Source organism: Poeciliopsis prolifica, unplaced genomic scaffold (assembly GCF_027474105.1).
Source record: "Poeciliopsis prolifica strain line A6 unplaced genomic scaffold, Auburn_PproV2 SCAFFOLD016, whole genome shotgun sequence".
NCBI lineage: Eukaryota > Metazoa > Chordata > Actinopteri > Cyprinodontiformes > Poeciliidae > Poeciliopsis > Poeciliopsis prolifica.
Genome location: NW_026562391.1, coordinates 1,208,268 through 1,233,412, shown reverse-complemented (window position 1 = coordinate 1,233,412; position 25,145 = coordinate 1,208,268). Strand labels below are relative to the sequence as shown.

The following is a 25,145-nucleotide window of genomic DNA, read 5'->3' as shown; positions in this document are numbered from 1 at the left end:
GGATTTTGGGGAAGCCCCCCGTCAGTTGACGTCTTCGCGTGTGCGCGGAAAGCCGCGGCGGCAGTGAAAGGTGGCAGCGGGAGCCACATCAAACCCTGCGGATATATGGAACAAGACGAAATGAATTATTAAAGATTTCACTCTTATCTACTTCTATTTTTATCCGGCTGAGTGCGTGTGCGTGTGTGTGTTGGGGGGGGGGGGGCGGGAGGAAAAAAGAAGAGGAAGAAGAAGAAGTGGGGTCCGGGGGGGAGGAGGAGGAGAGGAGGTGGAAGTACAAGGGGGTTGGAGGGGGGGGGGGAAGACAACTGCAGATCCTGACAAGATGCAGGGAAAAGACGCAGTCTGGAGCCGGCCTGCTCGCTGGAGATGGATGCAATACTACTTCTCTCAATGCACAGCTATGCATTCTGATCGCGTCTGAGGTGATCGATTCATCCGCCTGCGTAGAAACGAGAAGCGGCTGCTGACTTTTTTTTTCTTTCTTGTTGGAGCGGCTTTTCCTGATCAAATATCATGATATAAGAACAGCATGAGAAAGAGAGAGAGAGCGAGAGAGAGAGGAGAAGAGAGGGTGATGCCTTGATACAATATATTTTTTTTTCCTCTAAGAGAACTGATTGTACAGAAATTATATAAACACATCGCCGTGTTTCATATCCCGTCATATTCCAAAAATACACGATATCTCCCTTTCCTTCTCTTCTCTTCACTCTTCTCCCATCCCTTCCTCCCTCCCCCTCCTCTCGTCCTCCCAACTCACAAATGGAGGGATCTTCTTGGCGCTGAAGACCCGGGGAGGAAAAAAAAAACCAAAAAGAAAACAACAACAAATAAAACAGATCTAGATAGAGTTGGAAGGACAGAAAGCGAGAGACAGAGACAGATCCGAGCCTCCGTTCTGCATGTGTCTTTGGAGCCGAGGCTGATGGGGTGGTGGCATGTGGAGGTGTCACTCTGAGGTTTCCCCCCGGCTCCTTCCTAACCTCTGGCGTTTGGTGTCTGCAGAATGGCGCGCTTTGGAGACGAGCTACCCAACAGGTACGGAGGAGGAGGAGGAGGTGGTGGTGGCGGTGGTGGCGGGAGTGCCGGCGGACAAGGGGGGCCCGGCCGCGGCGGCAGCAGGCAAGGTGGGCCCCCCGGGGCGCAGCGGATGTACAAGCAGTCGATGGCCCAGAGAGCCCGGACCATGGCCCTGTACAACCCCATACCCGTCCGGCAGAGCTGCCTAACGGTCAACCGCTCCCTCTTCCTCTTCAGCGAAGACAACGTGGTGAGGAAGTACGCCAAAAAGATCACCGAATGGCCATATCCTTTCACAGCGGGCCCACCAAGGTACCGGCGGGGGGGCGGGGTGGGGGTGTTGGCTGGAGAGCTTCGGCTAAGGTGTGGCCTTAATGTGGCGGATGAAAGTTCGGAGTTGTGTGCAGATTTGATATTTAAAACGCCTGCTTGTGTGTGCAATAAGCTCCCGCTATGCACTTTCCCCTTTGAGTCTCTTCTGAATGAATCGTTCTGCTGAAGACGATTCGAGTTGCACTGATGAAGATGCATCGCGGTCCAGAGCTTTTACCCAGTTAGCAACTTGCGCGCGCGTGAATGCGTGTTGGTTGCTGTCAGAGCTGAGTGCTGATGTCAGCACTACGAGAGCTTATAGCGCCATGCAACCAGAAGGTAAGGGGAATGGCTATTTCCGGTTCTTATCCGCTCTCTAACCACCACTGACTCTCCTGAAGTCGCATATGGTGTATTCTGCAGAAAAACAACGCACAAAAATGACTAATTATGAGAACATGGCGGCCTATTGTTTTAGTATATTCATGTCTTAAGTTATTTTATACAATTTCGGGCTGAAAATGTATCGCGATATGTTTCACATCAGCCGATACAGATAATTATTGAATAGTTTTGTTTTTAAATTATAAGGCATGGAGGCTAACGCTAATTGCTGCTGCAAATTACTTAAGTTGTTGCTAGGTAACCAAAGAGTGAGCAAGTTAGTTGATGTCACATGTCAGGTGCGTCTGGTTCACATGCAGTATATGTGAAGACTCGTTGAAGGCCGCGGTGTGTTTGTCAAGAGCGTCCAAAGCCTTGTGGTCCCCACAAGGGGAAACGCTGTTTATAGGTCAGGGGTCAGATTCAGGATGAAGGTGCGAATTGAGTTTTGGTGAGAGTTGGGTATGTAATGTTTAGGGTAAGGGTAACGTTCAGGCAGATTATGGAAAGTCCCCACAAAAATATTCTTGCAAACGTGTGTATGTGTGTGTGTGTGTGTTGTCAGTGGGGGTTGTGGTGAAAGAAAGTACCTGGGTGTTTAGAATGAAAGTGACTCTAAACAAGCAAGAAAATGTCTAAAAACAAAAGAAAAAAATCTTTTGGCATAAGCAGGAAAAAGATACGTACTAGAAAAAAACTAAGCTACATGTGTTGCCTAGACAGGCAATAGAATAGATTTTGACTAGAGACAGGAAAGACACAACTCTTCATGTGTCAGTCAAACCAATAACTAGTAGCAAGATGCTAGCAGGTTTCAGTAGTTTTAAGTATTTTGTAGACAATGAACCAGTGGATATTAAACAATCTGATGGAGATGCTGGCAGTACCAAGGTTTGTATCAACTGACTTGCCCAGGTTCGCTAGTTCACTGTGGCTGAAAGCTTAGATGTGTTTACGTAAAGGACAAGATCAGAAGTATCTTAAGAGCTTCCTGGTATTGTAGTTATGGTCCAATTCACAGATTAGTGTATGTTGGATACTTTAAGACCTAAAAGGTGGAGGGAGTAGGAACAAGATCACACAACTAAGCAGCCAAAAGTCAAGGTTTAAAAAAGTTTTAAAAAGTTTTAAAGATAGCAAATAAAGAGGAGATATCATGTAAAACTCATCTTTTTTAAGCTTTAGATGTTATAATGTTGTTCCCCCATCAAAACATCCCCACTTTTACTTTGATTTATTCATGTTTGTTTTAGGAATCCTTTAATCTCCCATGGAAACCATTCAGGAGTGCCTAAAAGCTTGTTCATGCTCCATTTTAGAGCCTCAGTTCTTAGCTGACCTTCTGCCTCCCAGACAATATGCCTCCACTCAGCTCCTCCAGACTAGCGGCAGCAGGAATTAGCAAACACCTGGTGGAAGTGCAAGTCTGCTGAGTTAACATACAGCTACAACGCTCCTTGTAAACAGCATCGGCATGGAGGAACGTTGTTTTGATGGCATGCCAAATGGGAATATCTGAAAGGGTAGCAGCTTCTTAAAGAGACGAAGCCAATTTCAGGTGTTTGATGGAAAATCAAATTGCACTTAAAGAGGCATTGTGCAGGGACAGAGTGCCATTTTATAGCACAATCAAGTTACAATGTCACCTTCACTTGTTATAAAAATGCTAAATATTTCAAATGCGACTTAAAAGAAATTTTACTTAGTGATTTAACACCTTGAATTTGGGCCTCTGTCTCTTTAAGAAACTCCTGCTTCTTTCTGAAACTCCGCCTTCAGGAAGTCATCACAACACAGCTCCTCTATTAACCCTTTATCTACGTCTTTACCAGCATTGCACTGAGAAGTAACTTGTATAACGAGCTCAGTAGGTGCGTAGCTCTGCCAGGTGTTTGCTAATTGCTGCTGGCTAGTCTGAAGGGGCTGAATAGGGGCGTCATGGCAGAGGGCTGCTATGTGAGGTGAAAGCTGGGAAGCTTGGAAACTGCAGCTCATAGGAGGAGCTGTGCCTCAAAGGCGTTTAGGACAGCTGACTGGTTTCCACGGGAGATTAAAGGATTTCTCAAACATGCGTGAAAGAATCAGCGACACTCCTGGTATGTTTTTGATGAGGGAATAGCATTATAACACAATGTAAAGCTCAAAAAAGTTTATTTTAAAGAAACAACTAAATTAACATAGCTTTTTGATTGTGCTCTGAAATGGCAATATATATGCCCGATAAATACATAAAGGCCCTTTTCCTCCCTTAAATTAAGATCCTACACTAGTCAGGTTTCCCTGAGAGATCACACCAGCATTAAATGACAGTTCAAACAACATTCTGGACGGTTAGCTCCTCCAGAACCATGAAGTTTGACTCTTTCATTGTTCTGCTTTGTTGTCGCTCATTTTCAGGCAGTCTTTATTCACCACAACCGTTTACTTACTCAGATTAACGAAAAAATAGAAAATAAAGTAGACATCAATAATTACTCCAGGCTGCTCAGGATCTTACTTTGCACTGGAAGTGAAAATCTTGGCAGATTTATTTATTTAAAAAAAAAAAAAAATCCACTTTTTGACCTGTAAAATATGTATTATTAAAAATGTAATCAATAAAGAGCATGTTAAAGTGTTTACAACGTTCACTTTCTGATCTGGAAATGAACTGAGCATATCCCATCATGCCACCATCTGCACAGAGCCGGGCTGTGTCGGCTGGCAGATGCTGTGGCTTCTTTCACATGAGGCCCAAAGGACTTCATTATACTTCCCTTCCCTTCGCCAGCACTTTCACATTCCCTCTCTACGCTCCTTTCATGTTCGCCTCTCCACCGCTCTTCTTCCCCCTGCAACCCGTTTTCCTTAAATGTACCCTCCTCCATCTTCTACCACTTTTTAAAAAATATCATTACCTGTTTTACGCAATTGCCAAACTGCTTATTTTAGTTAACTCAGGGCGCCATCATTTGCAGTGTAAAAGTGGATGGAAATAATTTTATAAAAGTAAATAAATATGTAAGGTGTTAGAAAAGTTAAACTCAATCTCCACATGGCGCAGATTTTAGAGAGTTTAGAGGCTGGACCTTGACTCGACCACTGTAGCAACCAGCTTTTTATAAACCAGCATTCTGTCTCCTTCATTGATGTTCAACTTTAGTGATTGTTTTTGCAACTTTGCATAGACACAGAAATTCAAATTTGGACTCAGGCTAACCTCGGAAACGTTTGATGAGTTTTCCTACTTTGCAGTACAGCAGCAAACTTAAATCAGTGGATTCTTCCATGTCACGGGAAGTTATGTCCTCGCCAAAGCCAGCTACTGATCTGATTAATGACAGGCTGATGCAAGTAACTTTGTTTTGTGACTTTATTTCATCCGGTCCCGGTAAGTGGGTGGCCGTCACTCATGTACCTGTAACTTGCGTTGACTTTGGAAAGGCTGGTGACTAGCATGACTCGGCTACCTCGGCTGGTCACCCACCAAACTGGCTACTTCCTCTGCTGTCCATTAGCATTAATAGCCTAGCATTAGTCTTGCATGGGCTAGCATTATCCTTAGATAGACTTCCAAGTAGCATAGGCGAGCATTAGCATTGGATTGGCTGGTATTAGCCTTAGAGAGGCTACCAACTAGCATGCTAGACTAGAGCGTGCTCGTCTAACTAGACCAACTAGAGAGGTTGGCTGGTCACCGACTGGTTCTCCTAATTTCTCTATTAGCACAAATAAGCTAACATTAGTTTTGTGATGGCTACCGTTAGCTATCAACGAGCATGAATGGAATATTCTACTGGCTTCCTTGTTTTTGAAGAGCAGCTAAAAGACACGGGCTTTAGTTTCTCATGACGTTTTCCCAGGGAAAGCAATAAGTCACGTATTACTAAAAGTCAAAACAAAGAGGAGAAACTACCTTTCTTTCTCCTGTGTTGTTTCCAACAGTGCGGCAACAAACGTTTGTGAAAAATGAAACGAAAACTTTCAATGTGATGTGAATTCCACCACTAAATAAATGTAGTCGAGCTAAATGTTGGATTTAGAAAAAGAAATATGCGTGAGATTAAAATACAGTAATAGAATAGTTGTTTTTAAAAATATATCTTTAACAAGAGTTTCAACAATTCTGAAGGGCTTTGTAATAGGAGAGCTGTTATGAAAGATGTAAAAGTTAAACATTATTAATCTTATTTTGATGTTTTGTTGTCTCTAGTTTCTAAATAACAAAACACAAAAAGAGTTTCACTTCCTGCTTTTTTGAAAGCAGGAAGTTTTCCTGCTTTTGTCTTCTTCAGTAATGTCTTTATTCTCCAGAATAAAGACATTACTGTTTATTTTGTTGGCCAAGCACCATCAGATATGGTTACAGCATTATTATCTGAATGTTGTGCTTGTTCTTTTTTTTTTTTTTTTCCATTCTGTGTCACTCTCTGACCATCTGCTCTGAGCGGTCATTGTCTGTGTGAGTTTCACGCTTGCTCAGCTGGGTTCTGGCCACGCTGCTTGCTATCTCGTGAGGAAAAGGACATGTGGAGAGAGGTAGATACTAAGTAACACAGAGAGAGAGAGAAAATGAGAGGCAGTAGATACCAAAAACCTTCACCAAAAAAACAAAGATTGCTCTCAGTAATTGTTTGTCATCAAGACACTTTAAATGTAGTAAATGTGTTACATTATTGAGCTGATATTCAGTCTTAAAAATATGTGTAATTCTTGAATTCCCAAACACCTCCCCCCCAAAAAATAAGCAGATTTCAATCATTTTTGTTTTATTCTGGAATGAAAAAGTATTTTCAGCAAGTCGGTTTTATTCAAATGTGAACTATTAATTTATATTTTCCGACAAGAAAGTGTTGTGCGAGGAATGCTGGAATATCAAAATCTATCTCCAAAGAAGATTTAAAAACCTCTCTGCTATATTCTGATGTCTTGAGATGCTGTGTGTTTAGTATTTGCCAGCTTTTAGTCTACAAAGGCAACTCACAGCTAATACTGAGTTTTTGCAAAGCCAGTGTTAGTTGTGCTTTAAGTTATATATTGTTTTGACTCTTTTGCACAATAGCTGCAAATTCCAACAGGTGTCAACTTTATAAACAAGGTGGTAAAAGATAAGGTACATTTTCAAATATGTGACGTGCAACATAACTCTATTGGCTCAGACTTTTAACCGGTGGCTCTGAATTTTCCATGTTCACTTACTTAATATTAGATCATTATTGAAAAGTCCACTTATTTCAGTAACTTAACTTATATGTCAACATGTCATATGTAAGGCATTTAAATACAAATGGATGTTTTCAAGCCTTTAGTTCCATTGCATGACTTTGTGTTCTTGTGTTTATGATGTAAAGCACTTTGAAATGCCTTGCTGAAATGTGCTATACAAATAAAATTTGATTGATTGATTGATTAATTATTATGATTTTGTACTGCCAGCTAAACAAAAACACAATATTTAACATCAGAATATCACATCAGATCAATAAAAAAAAGCATTTTTATTATACTAATGTCAGTTTAATGAAAAGTATGTTTTATACCTGCTTAAAGGTTATTTTTAAAAGCTACCATTAATGTTGCAAATGAGTTATTTCTAACCTTTAGGAGACCGAACGCTGCGATGTCCCTGGATATTTGTGCTCTAGAGATTTGTGTTTCTGGTTGGTTTCAGGCTGAAGCTTGATTTTTTTTTTCTTTTTTTCTTTTGGCAGCTGAAATAAATTGTTATGAATTTTGGCACTTCTTTCAAAGCCACAGTACAAAAGAATCCTGTCGTGTTGTATCGCAGGAACTGGTGTTAAAATGATCTATGTAAGTCTTGCAACTATTGGGACAGAAAGGACTCTAATTTCAGACGGATGATGCTTTAAACAGTCATTGGCTCGGAGCGGTCGTTGGCAGGTCAGAAACAAATGAAAAGAGAGGCATATTTCACGTTCCTTAAACGCGTCAAACCTGCATTTCTTTATAGCGTGTTGACACTTTGATTGGAGCAAGTTACAAAAAACATTGCAATATTAGTGTCTGTAGTATTAGTGTTTGTAACACAACAGCAAAGGATGCTGTATAAGGTTTATTTCAGGTGTTGCTTTAGTAATCTGGACTTTGGTTGTCCTCCCTCACAGGTCCACACAATCACACTCAGATTTGTTGACGGAGACATTGTGATGAAAGAAAAGAGAGTAAAGAGAGAAAAATGTCATTGCACTTTTTATTTTTAGCGGTCTCTCAATTCAGCTTTTTAAAATTCCGATACGATACCAATATTACAGCTTTCAGTATTGGCTGATGCTGATTCCGAAACTCGATACGATATCAGAACGAATCATACAGAGAAATGTGTTGCTTATTTTGTAGTGTGGAAAGTTAGAAAAGGATTGATCAAGTGATATTACCCAGAAATCAACAACAATAGGGAGAAGAACGAGTGACCCATTTATTATGAACCAATAAGTTAATAACACAAGCGGCGCTGGTTAGAAATGCTGGGCCGGAGTGCTAACATTGGCATTGTTATATCGAAGATTTTAGATTTTGTCTGACATCTGACCAAAATCCAACATTGATATCTGATCTGGACAGTCCTTGCCATTCTGTGTTCCTGTAATGTTTCATGACGAATCATATCCCTAATTCTGTGTGCTTCTAAAGCATCCGTCTTCCTGTTTCTCATCTCGGAACCAACTTGCCAATATATTCCTGTCGTGTGTTATGTGGTTGAACACATAGAAAAACGATAACCCCCCATTTTTCCACAAAAGGCTTTCTGACAGCCTCAGACTGTCGAAGGCCCGAAATTAGCAGCGTGTCTCGTCTGTTGGTCGAGTTTGACTAAACGCTTACGTAAGCTTAAATAAACACACGCATGATGCATGAGGACACACAGCCTGATAGATCAGCTTGTGGATTGGCTTCATCTGTCCAGCTTGGAGCAACGCTCCCGGCTGATGGCGCTCCGATCGCTCTGCGTGTGTGTGTGTGTGTGTGTGTGTGTGTGTGTGTGTGTGTGTGTGTGTGTGTGTGTGTGTGTGTGTGTGTGTTAGGAGCAGGTGATACTGTAACACCTGTTCACTAGTATCACTAACCTCAGGGGGCGTTGGAGCACAAACACATGCTCTCAGACACATACATGGCCGAGTCAGTGGAGCTGAGTTGTTGGCAGGAAAGAAAAAAAAAAGCCCCATTTGGGATTTTCACGCTTCACTGTGCAATCTTTTTCTCTCTGTAATGTATCCTAATATATCCTGCTGATACAGTAGCACAATCTGTGGTTTTAACGCCATAAGTAATAATGGGGGCTGTAGTGATACTTTCACCAAGTAGTCCTGCTGTTAGATGATTTGGATTTTTCAGTAGCTTCTCTGATTTGTCTATAACTTTTTGCTTTTGCTGTGGAATTGAAACAAAAATCAGTTTTTTCTTTGACAAATTGATTAGCTATGTGAAATATTTGTCACATCAAATCCTACAAACACCTAAAAACTGACACCACTCCATTTTTCTTTACATGTCATGAGGAAGGACGTTGGGCGCAGTGTCTTCTTCAGGGGGTTTTATGTCTTTTCCTTCTGTGGTTCTTGGTGCAGCGCTCCTACAGGCGAGGGGGGGAAGAGTTTTTTCAAAGCATCTTAATCGTTTGAAAAAGTTCAAAATTTCAATTTCATAATGATTTTTCATAGCTTTGAAATAGAGTGATCATTTTTTTCCACTGTGACTCATCTAACACCTTGACCTTGAGATTGCCCCCATTTCTAAGAGACGTGTGGCTGGCAAGAAAGACAAAAATAAAAAATAAACATGCCATTATTTTAGCTTCCTAAAATAAGCTAAAACTTCATAGCTTCTTCAGAGGTACAAAATTGCCTAAATTGGAAACCAGCAACAGAATTCTGATTGGTGCTTGTCTAAATTTTAATCTGACTTTCCTGTTATGGGAAAAGGGGGGAAAAAATGTTGTTTTAGTGAAGTTAAAAACGAAATTAAACTAAAACAGAAAAAGAAACTTGAGCTGAGAAATAGATTACACCTGTGTATCAAATCACCATTATGTCATATTGGTCTTTAACATCTCGACAGCCCAGCACCACAGTAATAGTTGTTTTGACAGAACGCTACTCGCGATATGTGATCCTTACAGGCTATTCCCTCAGCATGAGTGTGTATGTGTGTGTGCGTGTGTGTGTGTGAGTGTCTGTCTGCATCACACCCTGGTGAAATCTGATTCCCCTGCTGTCCTTTCTTCAACTTTGTGTGCCGGCTGCTCCTGTTGTGCTCCGTGCTGATGCCCAGCGTACGTACAAGTCGGCTATCTGAGTGCGAAACGACCGAAAGAAGTTGCGCAGAGAGAGTGCTTTTCGCCTCAGAAATTAGAGGAGAGAAAAAATAAACGGAGGAAACGACTAAAAGCAAAGCGGAGAGTGACGGATTAGAAAGCCACTGACAAATGAAAGACAAACGAAGGCAAAGATGTGTTTGAAGGTGATAAATGGCATTGATAGAAAACCAACTAAAGGTCAGCTATACTTAGTTGCAGATGTGCGTACAACAGCTCCGGCTCCCTTCGGAGATGTGCTTGTTCCTAATATAGTTTCTGCATGTAGGACTGCTTCTAGATAATGGCCTAAACTACGCATGCGCACAACGGATGAAACCCAAACAGGAACCTGCACTGTTAAAACAACGCCTGTGTGTGTGAGTGTGTGTGCTCCACGAGGACTACACACTCCCTGCTACGGATATTTATGTCACATGATGACTTGGCGTAGGATAACTCAGAATCACGTTGGACTCTCGGTTAACTTACCTCTGCTGAACTTTTGCTGGCTTTGCCTTTCTCACCAACACTACAGCGACGCTCCAGCTAAAGAGCAACTTGTCATGTGACGCCGTTAAAATCCAACGCCACCCTGTGTGCTGGAATCATCTAGCTTCTTGCTAGATGATTATTTGATTAATGTGAAGAAGTTGCAATCACAGATGTCGAGCGACATTTCAGACACATTTCAAAACCTGCCGACTTGTAGAACTGGATGTGACTTAATGTGACCTAATGGAAATGTTAGCAAAACCAGCCAAACAGATAGATAAATAAACTCAACGCGAATTGACAGAGAAAATATATTCAAATAGGTGAAAGTAGAGATGGGAGGTGAGAGACAGAACAATCTCTGAGGAGAATAAAGGTGGACAGCCAAGTGTTTTCCCCCCATGTTGAGTCTGTGATCTACATTCAATCTGCACTCTGTGAATTATTGATTGGCCTTTAGCCAGCCGGTGTGTGTGTGCTAATATTCTACTGGTGAACAGCACAGTTGGATTTTTTTTCCCCCTCGCTTTATTCTTTTGATGCAGAAGAAGCGTCAGATGTGAAGGAGAGTCTGGGACATGGTCGGGTACGTTTACGTCCCACATGCAAAGTCAAACATCCACCCGCATTAAAACACCAACGACGAGCAGGTTGCTTGTTGGTTTTAGAAATATTAAAAGCCGGACGTTAATAGTCATCTTGGAGAGCATATCTTTAATTCAAAACCAACCATCTCCTCTTTAGTTTTGAGTATTCTTAGCATGTTCTTTGTCAGCGTTTCTTTAGAAAAAAAAAACCCCAAAAACATCATTAATAACAAAAGGCGTTGTTTCTCTGGTGATTACCTGTTTCTCTAATTTTATCTCACCTTTTTGATAAATATACCAAACACATCTGGCATTTTGCCTCTGAGGGGATTAGTTGTTCTATTTTGTTCTGTTTTGTTACGTGGCATTTTGTTCACTTTTTCAACCGTTTTGTTAAGATTTGGCTCAGGTAACACATGTTACCTGTACGAAGGTCTCAGTTGTGTGCATTTCCATTTGTTATGTGGTAACAATAGCTCCCCAGTGCTCTCGGTCATTTGGAAACCCTCCATAAGTTCAAAGACAACTGGTGCTCTGCAATCTAATATTATTAGCTGGAGTGGTTGTTTCACAGGAAGTAAGGGCTCTCCTCATTATCTGCCGTTTCAGCCACTTGTCCATATTATAGCTTCTTAACAATGGGGAAAAAAAGAGTTTGTGTTCATTCAAAGATATGAACACAAACTGGCTGCTGTCTTTTGCGTCTTTCTCTCCCAACCCAATCGGACACGATAATGATAATCGCACAATAATTGCTGAGACGATACGATGCAAAATATCGGTTTAATGACAAATGTAGTGGTTTTTCATCTCCATTTCTGTTTTGTTCTTCATCCACAGCCGGCCCAAGGCAATTGCGAGTTTAGCAGCTGCTTACGCCTCCAAGAGCACCAAGCTAGCATGATAAAATCTCTGAAAAATATATGTAAAATAACATTGACTAATGCAAACATTATTACACATGGACAAAAGATGCATTTCTATATTACTTTTATAGATACTGCACAAACAATAGGTTTATTTCTTCCCGCTGTTGGCTGTTTCCCTGCACTGTAATGCAAGATGTCTAACTTGTTATCTTGTTTACTGTAAATTCATTGTTTATTAGCTAGTGTTCCCTCCTTTCACGTCAGGTAGTTAAAATATTATGGTACACTTAACTTTTATTAAAATATATATATTCATTTATTTATTTTTATTTATTTATTTTTCCATATTTGTTAAAACTCTCACCTTTTTGTGATAGTCTGGTTTGAGACGGATAATCTGTGAAAAGATCAAACTCCTCCACTTCCTGCTATTGCTGTATGAAGATAAATACTAAAAGCAACCAATCAGAGCCAGGAGGCGGGCCTTAGTGCTGTCAATCAACCTCATGTACTCAGCTAAATGTGCTAATGGTGGTGAAATAACTTTCCGTTAGCCATTAACTGTTTATCCACCGTCATCAGTGGCCATGCTAACTCGTAACTAGCCTTAGCATTCATGACAGGCAGCGCTCGCTGCAGCGTAGCAGAGAGCAAGTTGGAGAGAGGAGGGGATCGACAGCTCTTTTACACTGAAAAGGTTTGCTTTTTTTTCCTTCAAGTTAGCACTGGGAGCACTGGGACAAGGCATAAATGTCTGTTTCATGCCAATCTATTGCAACAAAGTGACAGTTAAAATATTTCTTGTAAGGTTAAAATCAACGGCCATTATAACACTGGCATGATATGAAAAAAAGTCTTGGACCGGCGCTGCTTTTCATCCGTTTGTTGTTTGCTGCTAGTTTTGCTAGCTGTGCAGAGAAATGCCTTTGCTTGGAATGAAGAATTTCAATGTGATACATGTTAATGTTTATTAGAAAACAACTGAGGTTCAGAGTATTCACACTGAGGAAAGAAGGAACATCACTGGGTCTGTAAGTCTGCCACTAGAACTGATTATCAAAGTAGTGCTTATGCTGGGAATTATCTCCCTAATGATAATTATTAAAGTAATTATTTTTAATTGAACAGCAAGAGTACTTTATTTGAGGTCTAATAGATGGGAGGAATGCTGAGGTGTGCCTTTGCAAAGTGGGCCGTATTCCAGCAAAACTGGAATATTCCAAAATAAAAAGGAAGAAAGAAAAACTGACTCCCCTCATCTGTTCTTCTTCCTTTCACGTCATCTCTTCCCCGGCCCATCTCTCCTCTTCCTCGTCTTCCGCGCCTCTCGGCTCTGGTTTGTTTGGCTCTGTTTCCCCCTTGTCCTCTCCTCCTCTCCACTGCAGTGTGGAGAGCAGATCGGAGGCAAGACAGGAGGGAAAAGAGAACCGATATGCAGAGAGGGTGGCAAACAATATGCAGGGAATTTTAAAAAAAAGAAAGAAAAAGAAAAGCAGGAACTAAAAGGTGTTGTGACAGGCTCCATATGTGTTTTTGATCTGAGCTGGTTGCTTTCTCTTGCAGCCCAGGGCACCTCTCCCCAGAAACAGAGCCAAGTGCAGGCATCTCTATGTGTTTATCTGCATGTGTGTGTGTGTGTGTGTGTGTGTGTGTGTGTGGGGGTGTTGTGTGTGTGTGTGTGTGTGTGTGTGTGCGTGGGCAAATGTGTGTAGGTGTGAATTCAATGCTTGTGTGTGTGTGTTTTTGCTGTTTGTGTTTATGCATTCCTGTCAGTGAATTGCATTCTGGTTCATGCGCATGAGCAGAAAGAACAAGTGTTCAGCAAAGCTAATTTAAAGCTAATTCCAGTTCTCAAATTCTCAAATATATCAAAGTTGTGATTGGAAACATACCGCTACATTTTCTGCTCCAGCTGCTAATGTTTTTCTGACGAAGCAATTTGAAGTGACGGGCTACTGCCAGATTTTTTTATTTTTTGACGTTTTAATATGACTCGTTGATAGCCTGGCGTGCTACATGTTGCTCTCCTGCATGAACTTAATCATTTGGCTTGAACATCTCAACGTTAAATGATCGCATCATATTGCAGAGATGGAAACATCTCGGTCTTTGATCGTAAACAAATCGTAAAAACTAAGAAACACACACTGTTGCGAAAACTGGTAATTAACCTAAGAAAAAAGAGAACAGGCTAAACATGAACCGAACATGAAAGTAGGTCATTATTTACAAAACAAAACTGAACTGAGTATGTAGAAGACAGATTAAAAGACAGTACATCACATGTTGGGTTTGCTACAAAAACTATTTACATAAACTTTGTCAGCTATTTCATCCAAAGCACCAATTTATTGTTGCCAGTGTTACATTTTTTTGTACATACAATAAACTATTCTGGCATAATTATTTGCGAAAACAACATTTCTTCTTCGTGTGCAGTTGGCTTTTTCACCAGTTCAACCCAGAGTCCGGTCCGGCCGTCCAGGACACTCAAACATCAGCAGGCCGCCAGTCTGTGTCACTTGGCCGAGTTCTGGGGTTGGTTCTGCCGACCGTGGGAGGCAGGGCCCGGGCGCTGGGGGTCACCGCCGCTGTCAATCAGGCGACCCTGAGGCAAAGATACCGAGGTGAAGGAGTGGATAACAGAGAGGGAGAGTGGCGTGCTGCAGAGAAAGGCAGTAAGGAGATCTGACATGACTTTAATTAGGCCAGGAGTAGTTAGTCCTCATGAAACGGCTAAAAACTACACATATTTGTCAGTCTAGTCATTTATTGAATGCTTTACTTGCACAGCTGTTCAACATAACGTCACAATTCAATCATGCTTCTTAAAAGTTGCTGTGAAAATGAAATTATGATTATGAAATCATTTTAACTAAAACTTTAACCTTTTCTGTTGGCCCCATAGGAAAAGTTTCAAGCTGTGTTTTTGTTGTGATTTTTCAGCACAGCAATCTCACAAAAATAGTTTTTATCACAATTTCCTGGGGTTAAAATAAACCCCTCATTGTAGGTGGGAGGTCAACAAACAAAGCTTTTATACTACAGAGCATTTATGCATAATTTCTTGTGCAAGTTTGGTATCTTGTACTGACCTAACTTGGTAAAAGCACATTTAAAGATCTAAGAAACAAGAAGGGCTTTCATGTACAGTCCAGTTTCCTTTTACCAATTGGGAAATATGTTTCACTTAATAATTACTCACCACTTTATCGCCACAAGTTTCTGAACAGGTTACATGAAACCTGTAGAGAGTTACATGGTACTTCCTGTTTAAAATCTCCAAGGTTAAAGCTTTTCTTTGTCAGCTTAAATTTAATAGCGTTAATATGTGACCATTTATTTACAAGCCGTCGGTAATTTAGACAGTGCTAAATAGTTATTTGATTGTAATAACCCTGTAAAATTAGGTTTAATTATATGGTAATACTCTGCTACTTTATAGGTACTTGCCTGGTAATATGTGGCAGCTTACTGAGTTAGCCTGTGGTAAATATTTGGTCATTTAGGTGTTGTTAAACACTAATTTTATTGTAACTACCCCCCAAAAATTTGTTTTAATAGACTGTACATACTTGGTAATTACATGGTAATCTGCGTTAACTTACTGCATAAGCCATTGGTAAATATTGGGTAATCTAAGCGTTGCTAAACAGTAATCTGATTGGAATTAAACACTAAAATTAGCTTTCATTAAACAGTAACACATTGGAGCTTACTACATACTTACATGGTAATTACATTGTAATTATGAGACTGTAAAAGAAAGGGTGACCAAAAAAAATCACTAAGTCCTCTCTCAGGTAAAGAGAAGACAGAAAATGGTTCTGGGACCAAAATCGCTAAAATTCCTCAGTTCCTACGAATCCAAATTTGTTTTTATTAAGATGCCAGAAAAGGCATCTGGCGTTTCCTCTCGAGCACAGAATAACAGTGTTACCCCTCCCCCACCTGTTCCTGTGCATTGCCAGTCAGCTTGCTGAAAAAAGACTCTTGTAAAAGCCCCAATGTGGAACCTAAAGGAGCTGCAGGCCGACGTCGAATTAGCCGTAAACTATAAGCATTTAGTTTTCATGCAAGCTAACTATTTTGGTATAGATTGTAGATCTTTAACCTTAAAAATCAGAACCTGCTAAAATACAGACTCACAACCCTTGACCTCTGAGTTGGCTTGGTCCAACTAACTCCGTATTATATCTGATTACGTGTATAATTCAGAGATAAAACTCTCTTCATCTCTACATATGACGGCTTAATGTCATAGATAGAAAAGGTCTGGCTTGACCTTATAAATCTTACACAAATCCTCCTTCTCTCTTATCAGTTAATCAGATAACAGCAGAAAACCTTTCCTTCATTACACCAATCAAGTCTCTGGACTTGATATGCAAACGCAGGCAAGTGTCTGTTTTTGTGGTAATCAAGCTCCCTGTGGAAAAACACATCAGTTTGTTTTAAATAGATTTTTTAAAAAGTGGCAAACAGCCAAGATGGCAAACCCTGTCAAGACCTCCAAAACTTTTCACTCCAGAAAACTCATCGAAACTAGATTAGCTTTTCTTCTTCTAAGCCACCAATGTGGCTATCGCGCTGCAGGTCTCTATTAATCGTTTTCTCCCTTAAGCTTTTATCTTTAGGAAACTGAATCCCATATTTTTGTCTATTTGGTTGCTTGGGAATTATTGTTTTAACGCTGAAATGCATTTTATATCCGACAAACCGTATTGATTTAAATATTTTTCCTGGATTATTCTTAAGAAACGTGACGTCGTTGAGTCTGACAGCTTCCTCTGTCACCATAATTTAAGTGATATTCTCTATCTGCATGTACATAACCTGTCTGAACGCACTAATTTGGATGTGAAAATGTATGTGAAAAATGTTTCCAACCATGTCTTCGCTAGAAGCTGACAAAAAAGGAGAGAGAGCGAGAGAAAAGTTGGAGACATAATTAAAATTACATCCTTTAATCCTCTGGACACACTCATATACCCACAGTGAGCGAGCTTTTAATTAACTATTTGGTGACAAGGGATCGGTATTGGACTAATTATTTGAACCACACATCTCGGCGCTTGTCTCTTCCGGAGAGTCACGCCGGTACTCCACAGTTTGAGCTCGCCCCGGTAATTGCTGGGTTCTGTGAGGAGATCAGTTTTGCTCTTAAATCCCCTTGAAGCCGACGTCAAAATCAGGCGGGACGGAGAGCTAAAGTTAGGCCGCTTTTCGGCGGCGGACCTGAGCACGGCATGATTCGAACGCAGCGTTAAAGCGGGACAAGGCGGCAGAATAACAGGCTTTTTTCTCACTGCTAGTGCTGAGCGCCCTGCTTGGCTCTGTGAGCGCAGTACATGGAGTAAGTTTTCCCAAACAGGAACAACATCCTGTGTTCAAATGCAGATATAGTTCCAAAAGATAATAGAATATGTTTTCGTGTGCCTTCACAGACGATCTAAGAGTAGAAAAGATCAACTTTTAATCTGGGTTACTTTGTGTTACCAGCAGCCTTCTACCATAAACTCTGTTTCCATTATTCAGCTCTAAACTTTTGCCTCCCCCAAAACTTAATTTCCCAGAATCTTACTCTACACTTACCGTTTTGTTTTTTTCCTGGGCATTTTGATTTCTTTAGCTATGTGTTTAAAGTACATCTCCGGACGCTGAGCAGGTTGATCCTCCTGGAAACTGCGAAAATAAAAAAAAACCTAGTTAACTTAAAGCCAAATCAAAATAAATTAACAATATACAGGGTTTTTCTCAGAAAACCACACCGTGGTTTTGTGTTAAAAGTTAAGAGATGCATGAGCGCAGCTCAGTGCGTCAACTACAGACTGAGCTTAATTCACCTTTCCCGTCACCGTTACTGGTGTATTAATTTTTTTTTTTTAAAACATGAAAACATGAGTGAGCAAGTAAAGCCTGGTGGCCCGCCAGGCTTTTTAAAACTTGTTGGAGCCTCCTGTCGGATTGTTTCTGCACAGGTTACCATCGTTCAACTGGCAACCGGTTAGTTAGCCACAGCTGGTCCAGTTAGCAGCTTCTAATTTCTTCAGCAACCATGTTGAAAGACGTACGGGGTTTTAGAAAAGATGTTCAAAGCATTAGGATTCATCAAGATGAGGAAACATATAGAGAGATTGCAGAAACGACTGAAACTGGTTTGAGAAACATTCCAGCGCAGGGAGCCAGGAAGAGACGTGGTCGGAAGAAAGTCTTGACTCATCGGCGATCGCTAAACGTTTATCAAAACAACTTGAAGAAAAACACCAGCAGAGTCAGTTCAATAGTAAACTATTTTACCTGAGAAATTTAAAATTTCCAACAAGTTATAATTTCCCTGGCAGAAACAAAGTAAATAGTGTGAGGACACTTGAATATTGAAACTAATTTAATTTGGTCTTGTAAATATCAAATATGTCTTTTATCAGCCTGTGTTTAAGTGCATCTGTGTGTGTTTGTGTGTGTGTGTGTGTGTGTGTGTGTGTGTGTGTGTGAGTGTGGGGGTGTGCGTGTGTGTGTGTGTGTGTGTGTTTTTCTTCGATGTCCAACTGTGAATGTAGATAAATTTGTCCGCGTAGGTGTACGCAAGTAAGCGTTTGCATGCTCATGCTAATCTGTGTGTGTGTGCGTGCGTGCGTGCGTGTGTGTGTGTGTTAACTGTAAGGTGGATGCAGTCCGACTCTAAATCACACATCTTGAGTGATTTAATGGGTTGATGAGTCACTAGAAAATGAGCACAGCCACGTTTTGTCTTTCAGTACAAAACCCTCCTGCCCCATCTAGCCAACACATTTCACTCCCAGGTTTTTTTTTTTTTTTTGTTTGCTACCATTTTTCCATCCTCACAATGCTCAACAATATATACTGTACGCTTGTGCATACAACTCAGTGTGCACCTGCTTCAGCCTATATCGGTGTGTGTGTGTTTACTAAGTAATGGCATTGTGCTCTACTCTGCAGAAATGATTTGGTGACTAATGTAGGAGCTGCTGATGTCATACATTTGCCTCTCCTTGACGCTGTACTTTCTCATTTCCTGGACATTCATCATTTATCAGCCATTCACACTCAATGCCCGCTCAACGCGCGGCACATGCAGGGCGCGCGCCCGCTCTCTATGCGGCAGCTCGAAGTTGCAGGCGGCACAACGCACAGGATATAGGCTATTGATATACCGTGGCAGGTTGCTTTTATTTAGAGAGCTGTGAGTAATGAGGAGAAATGGAAGATGGGAAGCTGGGAGGGGAGGAGGAGAGGGAAGAAGTAGGATAGATGTGTGTTTTAGGCCGCTCAGGAACTTGACTCAGAAGTTGTGAAATGGAATTTAGAAAAAGCAGCAGCGGCGTAGCGTACGGTGTGTGTGTGTGTGTGTGTGTGAGTCTGTGTGTGTGTCCTAGTTCTCATCTGGATCGTTGGGAGAAATTGGCCACAATTAGAGCAGCAGACAAACACGCTTTAATGTGATTAAAATCCTAATTCATCCATACAGAGCAGCGTTTCCCCCAGTGTATTATAAGCCTGGTGGCCCACCAGGCTTACCTTGTTTATTTATTTATTTATTTTTTAAATGGTTGCATTTTTTAAGACTTTATAGTTGGTGTCCTGATTTTAATCTTCCAATTTTTCAGTAACACATAATTATCAAGTGATATTTTCAAATTTCCTGTCAAATTTAAACATTTTTAGCTCAAAAACATGATAGGTTGCTGGATGAAGATCTGCCCCAACCACTGGGCTTCGTAAGTCTTCTGGGTTTCATTGATAAATTGAGATACATTTTTGTCAAATTCTGCCCCCAAAATAATTTATTAAATAACAAAAATAATGTGTTCTTTCCTGTCACGGATTTCTTACGTTTCCACAGTTCAGAGTGATGTTAGCCCACCCAAGAACCTCCGTCATGTTTCACAAGCCCGTTTTACCTCATAGCAACAAACTGAGCGAAACAAAACCGCTGAGAAGCTTTCGAATGTTTCATCAAAAACCTCGTTGATCAGGAAGTTTTTCTTTTTCGCCTGAAATTCTGCCGGAGCTTGAAGGGGTGACTTTATTCGAACGGAACACTAACTAGTCGGAGGACGGTTCCCCGCCTACACGGTTGATCCGTTTCGTTGTAGCGGCGTGTCGTCACCAGTTGGCCTGCAGGGCGTAAACGTTCTGCCTCTGAAATATTTACGATGCCATTTAAAACAAACCACTTGGTATTTTCATGCTGGAACCAACAGTTTAGCTGGTGGCTCAGTGATGCTCAAGGCTCTTGCTCTTTTTGTCTCACACACACACACGCACACACACACACACACACATGCAGGCGCAGCATATGCACACATACTGCGGCTGCTTCAGCAGAACTAAAATGGAGATGGTACATGTAGTCCTGCGTGCGTGTGTGTGTGTGTGCGTGTGCGTGTGTGTGTGTGTGTGTGTGTGCGTGGGTGTGTGCGTGTGTGTGTGTGTGAGCCTCTCCTTGTCTGCTGACAGTAACCTACTTTTATGGAGCCCGCTCACTCAAATGATGAAAACACAACTCTCTTCTTCTTCTTCTTTCCCTCCTCACTACCTCTTCCACTCCACTTCCAGACTCATTCTGTTCCCTGTTTCTGCCATTTCTTATCTTTCCTTCCGCCACAGTCTGTCTTCTCTAACATTTTCCCTTTGTTTGTTGTTCTGTTCATATTCTCATCAGTCTCTCTTCATTGCTCCCTCATCATTCACCTGTGCTTTGCTCTCCTCCTGCTCCTCCTCTCTTTTCTTTACGTTCTCCTCTTGCGCCCTCTTGGCCTCGGTTTTGTCGTCTTCCTTCCACTCGTCCTGGTGAGGAGGTGCTGATGCTGCAGCCATCTGCCGAGCCGAGTTAAGGATGCATGATGGCAGGAGGGGAAGGAGGGAAAGGGAGAAGCAGAAACGAACCAGAACCAGAGCTTCAGATTGATAGAGAAGAGGAAGAGAGAGGCCTTTTGCTCAGAGACGTTAGGCTGGGATAAAGACGGAGGGAGAATCGAGGAGCAAGGCGCAGATTGGTGATTCTCGAAGATGCTAGAGATTTTTTTTGCTCCACCAGACGTGTGGTAGAGCTGTCAGCTGCTTTGAATTCGTCTTATGCTCGTCAAAGCCATCTTTTGACAGGTTGATTTTCTGCAGATGCGGTCTGTTCAGTTCAGCTGATGACAGAATGAAGTGAATTTAATTAATTTATTTTCTTTTTTGCGTTTGGGACTTCAAAATAGTGTTTGTTTGATTGGTTGTTTTTTTCTCGTAGTTAAGTCTGTCGACGTTTTGTGGTTCTTAATTTATTAAAACTGATGAACGACGAGCAAAATAATATCAAAGGTCAAAGGTTTATTTTTACTCTTTCTTCCTTTCTTTCCTTGTTTATTTTCCTTTAATCTGTTCTTTTTCTTTCTGTCTTTCATTCTTTCTCTTCTTTTCTTCCTGTGTGTTTCTGTAAAACAAACAGGAAATAGAAAACATGAATGAAATCAATTTCAATTCAACTTAAATTAGTTCAATCTCCAGTTCAGCTTTTAATCGAACAAATTAAGTTAGAATTCATATTGTTAAATTTAGCAAAATAAATAACTTCATTTAAAATGTAGCCTGGCTAAGAAAATGCATTTGAGTTTTCAGGTTTTCGGGTTTGGTAATAATATTGTTTGGGTTAAATCAGACTGTTGTTTGAACTGCAGAGCTCAGACTCCTTTTAAAACAGTGAAGTAGTCTTTTAGTTTTCTGCTGATTTTGGACATTTGAATCATAGCCTATATCAACATTAGCATCGTTAGCTAGCTAGCTAGCTGAGTAGCATGCCTGTCTTCTCCCATTTTGACAAAATCATGCACAACATAACCAACCGGTTGTCATTTTCTGAACATGACAAAAGAAACACAACGTAAAGCTCTCTTGCTCACGCCGCCCCTTGACGTAAAAATGCCCTGGGTGGAAAGCCGGACCTTTCACATTAAAAGCTTTCACTGCTGCAGCCAGTGAGTGAAAGGAGAGTCAAATTAAGACGAAACGAGCATTTAGTCCATAAAGGATCAAATCTCGGAGCGTCTCACATGCTTCAGTTCTGTTCTAAATGAATGAATCAGATGTGTTCAGGTCCTGCCGCATCCTCAGCTGCCGGTCTTTCCTTGAGTTGCATCAGGGGTGATGCCGCGAGCGCGCCTGCGTTTTACTGCGTTTGTTGTTGTGAGCGAGGTCTGTGCGAATAGTTTGTGTTAATATTAAGGTGCGTGGACGCCGGTTTTTGCAGTCAGTGTGGAGATGGTGAACGCGTTAGATTGGCTGGAGTGATCTGGGTTTGTCTCAAAGAGTGCAAAGCTGCGTGTCGCTCATAACCGTCTGGCACAGTTTACAGCAGGTATCCTGTTAAAGGAAAGAAAGAAACAACTACTTAGAAGGCATCTGTAAAACAAAAGGAGCTGAAATCAGTAGAAAATACAGCTTTTAAAAAAAATCTCTCTCTGAAGTCTAAATATAGCAGTTCATTGTGTTGAAGTGTGGAGCAGAATTATGGAGAGGGGATAAAGTACCTGAATTAGAACGAAGCAGCACAAAAAATCTGGAGTGATTATTAGTAGAGATAGAAAGAGAGAGAGAGGAGGAAAAGGAGACTAGAGGTACGACTTGAAAGAAAAAGTGGAGGAACAGATCAAACATGAAGCTTGTAGATAAAACTGCATTTTGCAGCAGAAGCTGCAGCATATGGGATAAAAATAAAACCTTCAAGTAAAGCAGAAAGGAACGAAACGGCACGAGGTGAACAGGAGCACTGAAACGGACGCAGAGTTTTGCCAGCTGATCATTATTGTTGGCTATTGCATGGGCAATTTTTAAAAATTGATTTTAGTAATTATATCTGTGACTTTCACAGCTAAAGCTTATATTGCAGAATATTCTAAAACCCCTGAACATGGATTCCAGTCAGGTCAGTTTTCTTGAAGTAGCTGCTTTGAATGTCTTATTTTCTATGAAAGGCTCCAGCAGTGGTGGTTCTTGCATAAACGCTGCCCTGGGCGATGCCCCCCAGAAATTTAGTGTCCTTGTTTTGTTTTTATTAAGGATATTTCCTAGAGGCTTCTCAAACTGAAACAGAATATCAATCCAAACATTTCAGGATATCAACAAAAAAAGGTAATCAAATGATTTTTAATTAAAACAGAAAAACTTGTAGTATCTATTATTATTTGTGATTAACCCACCTTTTCTCCCCCATCACTCTGTGGACTTTGTTATTCCAGTCAGGAAAATCTGATCAGGGCCTAATCTTGTGACACTTTAGATGTTGCAGCTTACCAATTACAGTGTCAAAGCGATCCTTTTGTGAGCAGGATGCCACTTATATTAGTGTTTGCATCCTTACAGTTTGACATATTTTGCTGTTCTACTTTTTACTGACTACTTGTTATGGCATCAAATAGCTAAATAATTTAGAGTTTCATCTTCCACATTTATACATCCATTAACTTGGTTATTTTATGTTTTAACGCAGAAGAAGGAATAAAAAAAAGAACAAAACTGTATGGCAAGAAACCTTGTTGTTACCCTTCACATACAACCAGACTATACAGCACATGTTGCTGTTTTCTATATTTTGCTCCATGGTTGCTTGATGTAGATGGTAGGAGAGAAATCATAGCATATCCATTTTCCTTTCTGCAAAGGAAAATGGATAGGTCCAAGCCGATAAAATCTGATACTTGTTATTTGGCTGATATCGGACCAGTTCCCGATATCAATATCGGCTCTGGATTAAATCTACAACGGCATGTTTCTTTAATTTATACACTCAGTGTTTAGTCCGGAAATAGCTCCATCAATCTTTAGAAATACATATGAGTCAGTAAATTCTCACTGGAGGAGAATTTTTCTTTAGAAAATTTGACCGTGTTTGAACATTGTCTCTTACTTTCCCAGTCAAAGACGTTTGTGACGGAGATCAGATGGAGAAAAAAAAGGAGAGAGAGAAAGAGAGAGAGTGAGAGAGAGTGCTTGCATCACTCCCATAACGGATCTGACTCTTGCTGAGTCGAGTGCTACACAGTTTCATTTATTTGATAAAGCTTCATTTGGTGTGATTTAAAATCTCCCCTTCATCAGGCTCTCCTAAAGCACAGCCTCAGCGCCACGCCAAAATGCCTCATCAGCTGAAAACATACACACAAACACACTTGGGTGAATGCACACATGCGCACACACGCACACACGCACACACACGCACGCACACACACACACACACACACACACACACACACACCTTGCTTATGCACAAGCAAACTGATGCATGAGGACATTTTTCACGGGAACACTTAGGTGGAGGAATTTAAATCGCTGTAGGTGGCTTTGTGGTGGGTTTTTGTACGGGTGTGGACAGAGGAGGAATTTTAAACAGGCAAATAGTTGATGGTGTCCATGAATAGATTTAGAGCAGACACTTTTATAACTGCTGGACGACAGGAGCTTCAGTATTTAAATAGATTATTGTGGCATTCCCATCAAAGGCAACAAGTGTTCAGACAAACTAATCTACAGTGAAAATAACAACAACACGCAGTTTCACTGTATTTAAAAGAAAAAAAAAAGGTTTCACGTGGGTCTAACCCTGTCACAAAAAACAAATTTTGCTGAATGATAAATATTCCCTTGAGTTACTGCTGTACGTGATAATATTGTTGTTTTGCGACCATTTTCCAGTAATATAATAACACAAGAACACGTCAAAGATTAAATTCTAATGAACACTTAACACTGGGACCAGAAGACATTTTAAATATCCAAATTAAATAAACAAAACAACAGAAACAACAAGTAAAATGTTTTCTGAAATCTTCATAAAGAAATTGTCCTTAAAAAAAAAAGGCTGGTTGAGACCAACGCACCAAATTGAAGACCAGCTTTGATAGAACGAGGGAAAAGAGAAAAACAACAAATCACGCTAAACAACTGAGCTCATTTCAATTGATCATGCGGTTGATTGATTTATTGGTTATTGCGAATGGCCTATGTGGGTCTAAGTTAAGTGGATGTTGTGGCAATATCACAGCACGTGACTGTTCTTATTTTTTGCAGGTGTGAATAGTCTGTGTACACTGAGATCAGTGATGTGGAGTTCTCTGCTGCTTCATGGTATATTTCATTTTAAAGGATCAACAAAATATTTAGCAATAAAACCTATGAGTGTCC

The 25,145-nt window shown here is 40.8% G+C and overlaps 1 protein-coding gene across 17 annotated transcripts in view; it reads left to right on the top strand.

Annotated features, from left to right (window-relative positions):
• Positions 1-305: 305 nt before the first annotated feature.
• cacna1ab (calcium channel, voltage-dependent, P/Q type, alpha 1A subunit, b) overlaps positions 306-25,145 on the top strand; it is a 130,102-nt gene continuing 105,262 nt past the window's right edge. For 16 of the 17 annotated variants that reach the window (XM_055041332.1, XM_055041319.1, XM_055041317.1 and 13 more), the window contains exon 1: positions 306-1,308. In XM_055041332.1, coding sequence (XP_054897307.1) covers positions 1,010-1,308 — 299 coding nt within the window. In that variant the 5' untranslated portion in view covers positions 306-1,009. The remainder of the gene's footprint in view (positions 1,309-25,145) is intronic. The other variant, XM_055041318.1, reaches the window with a different exon arrangement.